Source organism: Portunus trituberculatus, chromosome 38, assembly GCF_017591435.1.
Source record: "Portunus trituberculatus isolate SZX2019 chromosome 38, ASM1759143v1, whole genome shotgun sequence".
NCBI lineage: Eukaryota > Metazoa > Arthropoda > Malacostraca > Decapoda > Portunidae > Portunus > Portunus trituberculatus.
In genome coordinates this window covers 7,227,902-7,237,901 of record NC_059292.1, presented here as the reverse complement: position 1 = coordinate 7,237,901, position 10,000 = coordinate 7,227,902, and the positions used below count along the sequence as shown (strand labels likewise).

At 39.9% G+C, this 10,000-nt stretch overlaps 1 protein-coding gene across 1 annotated transcript in view; it reads right to left on the bottom strand.

Moving 5' to 3' along the window:
- The window catches only part of LOC123515023 (WASH complex subunit 1-like), a 14,991-nt gene that overhangs the window by 3,714 nt on the left and 1,277 nt on the right, over nt 1-10,000 (bottom strand). Inside the window, exons 2-9 of the mRNA XM_045273392.1 lie at nt 9,576-9,738; nt 8,671-8,762; nt 8,076-8,216; nt 7,651-7,817; nt 6,868-6,997; nt 6,479-6,584; nt 5,676-6,037; nt 5,006-5,179 (exon numbers count right to left, since the gene is read on the bottom strand). Coding sequence (XP_045129327.1) covers nt 5,006-5,179; nt 5,676-6,037; nt 6,479-6,584; nt 6,868-6,997; nt 7,651-7,817; nt 8,076-8,216; nt 8,671-8,762; nt 9,576-9,720 — 1,317 coding nt within the window. The 5' untranslated portion in view covers nt 9,721-9,738. The remainder of the gene's footprint in view (nt 1-5,005; nt 5,180-5,675; nt 6,038-6,478; nt 6,585-6,867; nt 6,998-7,650; nt 7,818-8,075; nt 8,217-8,670; nt 8,763-9,575; nt 9,739-10,000) is intronic.

The following is a 10,000-nucleotide window of genomic DNA, read 5'->3' as shown; positions in this document are numbered from 1 at the left end:
GTTGAAAAAGGTGGAAAAGGAAAAGGATTTGGGAGTGATAATACAAGACCATGGGCAGTTTGAGGCTCATATTGACAAGATGTTTGGAGAAACATAATTTGATTAGAAATATTGGATTAGCCTTTCATTATATGGATAAAGATATAATGAAGAAATTAATTATTACGGTAATTAGACCAAGATTGGAATATGCTGGGATGGTTTGGTCCCCTTATAAAAAGAAGCATATAAGGAAGTTGGAGAGATTGCAGAGAATGGCAACAAAAATGGCTCCGGAATTGGCAGAAATGACCTATGAGGAGAGATTAAAAGAAATTAATTTGCTTACCTTGGAACAAAGGAGAGAAAGAGGAGATTTGATACAGGTTTATAAACTGTTGAACGGTTTGGATGAAGTGGATAATGAGCAAATGATGTTAAGAAAGGAAAATTTAAATAGAGCTACGAGATCGCATAGTAAAAAGATAGTCAAGGGAATATGCTTGAAGGATGTGAAGAAATATAGTTTCCCACAAAGATGTGTGGAGGTGTGGAATAGTTTGAGTGAGGTGGTGTCAGCGAGGAGTGCCCATAGTTTTAACGGAAAGTTGGATGTGTGTAGATATGGAGACGGGGCCACACAAGTATGATACCCAGGCCCTGTAAAATTACAACTAGGTGAATACACACACAGGGAAGAGGACCAGCCAAGGGCAAAAAAAAAGAAAGTTAGAAAAAGGCCCACTTGAGCGCTGGCTCTTGAAAGACTTCAAAGAGTGCCAAAACCGTCAGCCAGAATTAGGGGAGCAAATGCCTCGATACCTCCCTCTTAAAAGAAGACAAGTTGTAGAAATTCGGAAATACAGATGCAGGGAGGGAGTTCCAGAGTCTACCAGTGAAAGGGATGAATGATTGAGCATACTGGTTAACTCTTGCATTAGAGAGTTGGACAGAATGGGGATGAGAGGAAGAAGAAAGCCTTGTGCAGCGTGGCTGCAGGAGGAGGGGAGGCATGCAGTTAGCAAGATCAGTAGAACAGTTACCATGAAAATAGCGATAAAATATAGAAAGGGATGCAACACTTCGGCGGTGATAAAGAGACTGAAGACAGTTAGTCAGAGGAGGGGAGTTGATGAGACAAAGAGCTTTCGATTCCACCCTATCAAGCAGAGCTGTGTGACTGGAACCCCCCCAAACATGCGAAGAGTACTCCATACAGGGACGGATAAGGCCCTTATACAGAGTAACCAGTTGGAGGGGCGAGAAAAACTGTCGGAGACGCCTTAGAACACCTAATTTCATAGAAGCTGTTTTAGCAAGAGATGAGATGTGAAGTTTCCAGTTAAGATTATGAGCAAAGGACAGACCGAGGATATTCATTGTGGAAGAGGGAGACAGTTGAGTGTCATTGAAGAAGAGGGGATAGTTGTCTGGAAGGTTGTGTCGAGTTGATAGATGGAGGAATTGAGTTTTTGAGGCATTGAAAACTACTAGATTTTCTCTGCCCCAATCGGAAATCTTAGAAAGATCGGAAGTCAGGCGTTCCGTGGCGTCCCCGCGTGATCTGTTGATTTCCTGAAGGGTTGGACGTCTCTGAAAGAACGTGGAAAGATGTAGCATAGGAGTGGATAGGGCAAGAAGTTTGGTTAAGAAGGTCATTAATGAATAATAGAAAGAGAGTGGGTGACAGGACAGAACCCTGAGGAACACCACTATTGATAGGTTTAGGAGAAGAACAGTAGCCGTCTACCACAGCAGCAATAGAGCGGTCGGAAAGGAAACTTGAGATAAAGTTGCAGAGAGAAGGATAGAAGCCGTAGGAGGGCAGTTTTGAAATCAAAGCTTTATGCCAGACTCTATCAAAAGCTTTTGATATGTCTAACGCAACAGCAAAAGTTTCACCGAAATCTATTATGAACATCATGAACAGAAGGACAATACAAGGGAAATATGAAAAATTCCTACAGAAATATAATGAAGGAGTAAAGAAATATGTACCTACCTATAGAATTAAGAAAAGTATACACGCTTGGTACAATGCCAGATGTACAGAACCTAAAAAGGCAAAAGATAAAGCTTGGAAGAAACTCAAAAAGCAGAGAAATGACAATAACAGGCAGCAGTATAAGGATGCAAGAAATGTATATATTAGAGTAAGGAGAGAAGAAGAAAGAAATGTTGAGAAAGATGTGATGTGAAAAAGCAAAGATGAGCCCAAGCTTTTCTACAAATTAATAAATGGTACGATGAAAAATAAAGAAATAATAGGAAAATAATTAAAGGAAGGAACACATACCAAATGGCAAAGGAAATGAGTGAAGTAATGATTGATAGGTTCAAAACTGTGTTTACTGAAGATGATTTTGCAGAATCAAATAGGACATTACATTGCCGAGGATTGCAGGAAATCATAGTGCACAAAAAGGATATTAGAAGATTATTTGATCATTTGGATGTCAGAAAAGCAATGGGGCTGGATGGTGTATCAGGCTGGATGCTAAAGAGCAGCTGTTAGATCCAATTTGGGAAATGATTACAAGTTCATTAAATGAAGGGAAAGTACCACTAAAATGGAAGAGAGCCAATGTAATACTGATATTTAAAGGAGGAAAGGCAACTGAGCCCTTGAATTACAGAAAAGTGTCAAAAGTGTCAGGACAGGACGGTCATGCGTGTCAAACTTATTAAGTTTCTACTCAAGAGTAATAGAAGGACTGGAAAGCAGAGATGGATGGGTGGACACAGTATACCTGGACATAAAAAAGGCTCTTGATAAAGTCCCTCACAGTAGACTACTTTGGCAACTAAAAAGCATAGGAAGACTGCGAGGAACTTTGTTAGACTGGATAAGGGATTATTTGAAGAACAGGGAGATGAGAACTGTGATCAGAGATATATACTCATCTTGGGGTAAAGTAACAAGTGGAGTGCCACTAGGGTCAGTGTTAGCCCCTATTATGTTTCAGATATATGTAAACGACATTCACAATGGGGTAAACAGTTACAGGTAGTCCTTGATTTATATGAATTTACTTTATATGAATTCAGAGTTATACGGTGTCCAAAAAAAGAGGTTTTTCATCACATTGTACGAATTCCTCAGAATTATATGGTTTCAAGAAAGTTAAAATTCGCGCGGCAATTTAGTTCAGAAATGCGCGCCAAGCATCCTCATTGTTCACCTACGCGTGGTTGTGGCAACATCTTCCTCTCTCGTGCCCAGTGTTTACCATGGCTCCCAAGCGCCCTTCTGCATATCCAGCTGGCAGTGATACCCCTAAGAGAGCAAGGAAGACATACACTGGAGCGAGCCCTCACAGCAGCCAACTTGTCTGAGTGTATGGACTTGTTGGTGCAGTCAATGAAAATTTTCGAAGAAAATTACCCAAATATTGAAAGAACCACCGCCGTCATCAGAGGGGTCATGGAAAAAATGACATGCTATGAGGTTCTTCTCAAAGAAAAACAACAAAAGAAAAAACAGCAATCGATAACAAACTTCTTCAGACCGCACACACCAAGTCAAGTAATAGGATCGGAGACAGACGACGACAATAGTGACACATCAGAGGAGGAAGTAGCAAAATAGAGGAAGAAAGTACTAATAAAATAATTTTGTGTTTAAACATTTTCCTTTTTCATAGTCATTTTTATGTCTTTGTAAGTTTATTAATAAAAGCATTAATAAGCATAATAGAAATGTGTTTAATGCAAAATGTATACGTACAGTGAAAGATTATTTTCTTTTGAACACATCCTTCGAAGTCTAGTGGTGGTGGTGGTGGTGGTGGTGGTGGTGGTGGTGGTGGTGGTGGTGGTGGTGGTGGTGATGGTGGTGGTGGTGGTGGTGATGGTGATGGTGATGTTGGTGGTAGTGGTAGTGGTGCAAGGATGCCCCTGAAGCCTCGCCCTGGAGGGCGAGGCTGTTCAACCAAGGGACGAAGTGGATATGCTGGGAGTCATGCTCATGAGGATCGCATGGCTGCTTGATGGAAAGGGACTGGAGGTACTGTACAAAGTGCAGGTCTGCTCTTTTATACTAAAAAAAGTCTAGGGAGTTAGGTATTCATTCCTTACTTTATACGATTTTTATTTTATACGGTCCCTTCTGGAATGCATCTACTGTATAAATCAAGGACTACCTGTATATTAATTTGTTTGCTGATGATGAAAAGCTGCTAAGAGTAATCAAAACCCAAGAGGACTGTTTGCTGTCGCAGGAAGATATATCTAAGAGTGGAGTAAGAAGTGGAAATTGGAGTTCAATGCCAAGAAATGTCACGTAACAGAACTAGGAAAGAGTAAGAGAAGACTAGTATGGAACTGTCTGATGGGAGAAAAACAAACAATGAAGATTAAAGAGGAAAAAGATCTGGGAGTGATTATACAGGAAAAACTGAACCCTGAAGAACACATAAATAAGATATCTGGATTAGCATATGAAATGTTGACTAATATAAGAGTGGCATTTCAATTCATGGACAAAGATATGATGAAAAAAATTATCACAAGCATGATACATCCAAGCTGGAATATGTAGCAGTAGTGTGGTCACTGAGCTCTAAAAAAAGATATATGAAGATTAAAATATTCAGAAGATAACTACAAAGATGGTGCCAGAACTAAAAGACCTAACATATGAAGAAAGGCTGATAAAAATAGGACTGCCAACCTTACATGATAGAAGAGAATGAAGAGATCTAATAACAATGTATAAAATAGTCAATGGCACTGAAAAGATAGACAAGGAAGACCTGGTGCTGGTGACAGAAGAAGCTAGAAAGACGAGAGGAAATGTAAAGAAGATTAGGATGAGGCAGTGTGTGATGGATATTGAAAAATACAGTTTTCCACATAGAATGGTGGAAAAGTGGAATGCATTGAGTGATGAAGTAGTTAAAGCACATAATGTGTATGACTTTAAAGAAAAACTGGATACGTAAATAGAGACATGGAGACAGAACACTATGAGCCCCACTCAAATCCTGCACAATACAACTAGGTAAATACATATAAATAAACTCACCTTACCACCACCACCACCACCACCTTTCCCTTCCTCTTCTTTTTCACCTTCTTTCTTCCTCCTCTTCCTGTCCTCCTTTGCACTCTTGAGTTTGGCCCGGCCCATGCCTCCGGCTTCCTGAATGGCCCTCATGAGGTCACTCCGCGCCTCAGTCAGTGCTGCTGCAGGGACACTCTGTGTGTGTGTGTGTGTGTGTGTGTGTGTGTGTGTGTGTGTGTGTGTGTGTGTGTGTGTGTGTGTGTGTGTGTGTGTGTGTGTGTGTGTGTGAGAGAGAGAGAGAGAGAGAGAGAGAGAGAGAGAGAGAGAGAGAGAGAGAGAGAGAGAGAGAGAGAGAGAGAGAGAGAGAAAATTATTCAAATGACAACAAAAAGAAGAGAATCAAATAATTTAGTTAAATTCAATTAACTTTATTTCTATATGGTATAGTAGTGGTTTTCACAACTTAGACAAAATTTCTACTACTTAAAAATAATATCAAGAAACAAGGTTAAGAGTAACACAATAAAAATTTCTTATTAAAGCTGAAAATAAAGTATGCATTACAGAAAATATTAAAACATAACAATAAAGTACATATATACTATATATAAAATAAAATTAAACCAGATTTTCAAAAAATGAACATATTGACATGGTGAAACATACTGACAGATAATGTGACAAGTCTTACCTCAGGTGCAGGAGGAGCTGTTGCTGGAGGAAGAGGGGGTGGAGGTGGAGGTGGAGGAGGAGGAGGAGCACCTGTGGTAGGAGCTGAAGGAGTGGGAGCAGGAACAGGAGGAGGAGGGGCAGAAGATACTGGAGGAGGAGGAGGAGGAGGGACAGAGGTGGGTGGCTGTGCAGGGGCAGGAGCAAGAGTGGGGGTGGGATGGGAGGGAGGCTGAGAGGGTGGTTGTGTAGAGGGCTGTGCAGAGGGTTGGGAGGGAGAAGGGGTGGAGGAGGAAAAGAAGGAGAGAGGTCCATCATGGAGTGTGAGGGATGGAGCGATGTTGTGATCTGCTCCTCCCTCGTAGAGGAGATCATTGGCCACACCTGAAAAGAAGGTAATGGTGGTGGTGGTGGTGGTGGTGGTGGTGATAATGATGATAATGATGATGATGATGATGATGATGATGATGATGATGGTGGTGGTGGTGATATCAGTAACAATTTAGAATTTATAAATCTATATAAAATTCACACCTTTAAAAACAAGAGGCCATAGCTATAGTAGTAGTAGTAGTAGTAGTAGCAGTAGCAGTAGCAGTAGCAGTAGTAGTAGTAGTAGTAGTAGCAGTAGCAGTAGCAGTAATAATAATAATGGTAGCAATAGTACTGCTAATGCTATTCTGCTACTGTACCACTACAATCTATCTATTCATTTAATAATTTCCCCAGCCATGCACATATCTATTTGTCTGTTTATATGTATACTAATCTCTCTCTCTCTCTCTCTCTCTCTCTCTCTCTCTCTCTCTCTCTCTCTCTCTCTACCAGTAAGTGAGGGCAGCTCCATGGGCAGATCAAGGTCAGGCACATCAGGCAGATCAGGAAGGTACTGGTAGCCATCCTTAGCCACCAGGATGTCTTTGTCACCGTCCTGCAGCAAAGAGACTGAGTGTGTGACTGAACATCTGCATAGAAATATTAAGGTATAACAGAATAGATGTATATGGTTGTAAAGGAAGTACATAGTATATATAGTACAATATTGTAAAATTAAACTGGGTCGTCTCAAAAAATTTGAAGGGCAACATGCTAAACACACTGTAAAATCAAACTGGCTTGTCTTCAAAAATTTGGAGGGCACTGTTCTAAACTAACTTACTTCATGTTATAATGGCTATTTGTCTAGTTTTTCAATGTCACTATGTTATGAGTACCTGCATTGTGGCAGGGGCATCGTGCAGTGTGTGGGACATATCAGGTTCTGTCCCTGCCCTGCTGCGGGGAGCAACGCCACGTGTACCTGACACCACTCCAAGGGGATCCAACACCATGTACTTCTTATATCTGCAATGATATGATAATATAAATCATGTCATAGAAAAGTGTGGAAACACAGTAATACAAAGAAAAAACATGCTACTGCATGAGGATCAAAACCGTGTACATACTTCTTGCATCTGCAGTGTCATAGGAAATTCACTTACCATGTGATCATAATACATGATATCTTAAAAAAAAGTTTTCTACCTTATAGTAATTACAATATGACAATTATGCATTATGTAACTGGAAAAGATACAAATAACACAATAATACAAAGAGAAATACATATGAAACACATAAAAATACTAACTCTATGGGGTAATAGTAACCCAATCCCCTTCATTCTTGTATTACTTTCACTACTAAACTATGTACCACTCTGTCTGGTTCTGTCACCTTTGCCTTCCTATGACTCAAACTATTTCAAAAGATATCAAGACGCTTCTAGAAGTAGATTGGCCATTTTCCTTGACACTGACTTTTGTATCACAACACCTTTGGAACTACATTGACTAAACCTCTTTTTATTTTTTTATTTAACTTTTTTTGGAAGCAGCAAGTTAAGCAAGATTTTTTTACCTTATTTTTTTGTGCTCTTGGCTGGCTTCCTTCACATCTAAAGAGTGAAGAAAAAAAATCTAGGTAAATTAATGTAGGTTAGAAAATGTACTCACGGATTATGTGTGGTGTTGAAGAGAAGGAGAGATGTCACAGAGGAGAGATGAGGAGGCAGTCTCCCTAAGCCATCCTCCTTCTCTGTCTCCTCGCCCACAAGGCCACCAACAACCCTCTGGCCCCCAATGCTCTTCCGCTCCCTCACATGGTAAAATTGTAGCTTATCCTGGAGAAAGAAAGAAGGAGAGAGAGAGAGAGAGAGAGAGAGAGAGAGAGAGAGAGAGAGAGAGAGAGAGAGAGAGAGAGAGAGAGAGAATGCTTAATGCCATTCATTATCTTGTTAATTAAATAGAGCAATATAAACCCCTCTCTCTCTCTTTCTCTCTTTCTTTCATTTCTCTTTACTTTCTTTGTTATTCATCTACTTCTCTCTTTTACTGTTATTTCATCTCTCTCTCTCTCTCTCTCTCTGCACCCAACTCACCTGAAGTGTAGACTGGGCAAGAGTTGGATCATGATTAGGGTTGATTGGGGTGGCCAGGTAAGGGAGGGGGGTAGCACATGTGTGTACCTGTTGATAGGGTCTGTATACATCCCCACCTGGGTACTGAGCACTGGAGAACACCTGTTGAGGATTAGGTTAAAGCATAAGAAGATAAAAAAATAAAGGTGGTGTTAAAAACCATCAGGCCTATATGTGTCATACTTACGTAAATTTGTCTTATCTTCTCAGCATTAACAGTCTGATTACTGAGTGTATTCCATTCATCTATTATACTATCTGAGAACTAATTGCTTCCTATTGCTTATTCAAATCAAACTTTTCCAGCTCAAACCCATTACTATATTGCTCATGCCATCTTTAATAGATCCTCCACACCACTTAAAGTATAGAACACAGTAATACAAACAAGAATACACTACTCCAAGAAGATTCAACACCATGTACAAATATTTCTTACTTCTGCTATGTCATAGAAAATTCATCAAGTCCCATCTTAACTTATACCTTTCCAGAATCACGTAGGAGTCAAGTGGACTTGTACATATCAATAATCATGCTACAAACACGAACAAACCTGAGTAGCCTTTGTGATGCCTGTCAGTTTGTCCACCTTGGCTTGAGCATCAGCTGCCCTCTGTCTCAGTCCCTCAAGTCTAGCTGTGGTGTCTGGTGGAGGGAAGGAAGGGAGAGGTGAGGGAGAAAGCAGGAAACATAGGCACAATAATTGGTATACTTGAAAAAGTTGGTAAACTTATTCCTCTTTGCCTATATTATGTTTTCTTAGCTTGTATGGAGAGAGAGAGAGAGAGAGAGAGAGAGAGAGAGAGAGAGAGAGAGAGAGAGAGAGAGAGAGAGAGAGAGAGAGAGAGAGAGAGAGAGAGAGAGAGAGAGAGAGAGAGAGAGAGAGAGAGAGAGAGAGAGAGAGAGAGAGAGAGAGAGAGAGAGAGAGAGAGAGAGAGAGAGAGAGAGAGAGAGAGAGAGAGAGAGAGAGAGAGAGAGAGAGAGAGAGAGAGAGAGAGAGAGAGAGAGAGAGAGAGAGAGAGAGAGAGAGATTAAACACATAGCTGCATATTTTTGCTTCTCCTGTCTCTCTTTTCCTTCTGTTTTTTCCTCCTCTCATCCATATATCCATTAATCTATTTTAGTCTTCTTCTCTTTAGTCTTTTCTTTTAACTTTCTTTTCTTCTATCTACATATTAGTACATTTTTTCCTTCTATCTTTATCACACTTTCACTTATCCACTAATCCATTTCATCTTTCTTCCTTTCCTTCTCTCATCATGCATTTCTCCTATCCATACATCCATTCATTTCTCCTTCCCTCCCAACCTAAATAATTCCAGCCTATCTCTCAATCTCTCCATTAATCCATTTAATTTTTCTTCCCTCATTCCTCTCCTCTTCTCATTAGTCATTTCTTCTATCTATCCATTTCATGTGCCCTTCCCCAATCTTTCTATTCCTCCCCCCACACTTTACCAGCAAGTCTTGTGGTAATGGATGAGAAGACCTGATCCACCACAGCCTCCAGGTGAGTGAGAACATCCACACAAGTGTTGACAGTCTCCAGGCGGCTCTGCTCTGCTGGTACTAATGGTATCTCCTGCTGCTGCCCCACCACCATGATGCCGTTGGTGTGAGTCTGAGTGAAGGTAATGATGATAATGATGATGATGATGATGATAATAATAATAATAATAATAATAATAATAATAATAATAATGATAATAATAATAATAATAATAGGGAATAATATAAAGATACAACAACAGATACAGATACAAAAATAAATAAATGCATAGTTAAACTATTTACAGTGAATGCTTAAATATATCTACTTATCAAAATAGTAACAAAAATTTGATGTCAGCAAGAGAAGCATGATTTTTTTTTTTTTTTTAATG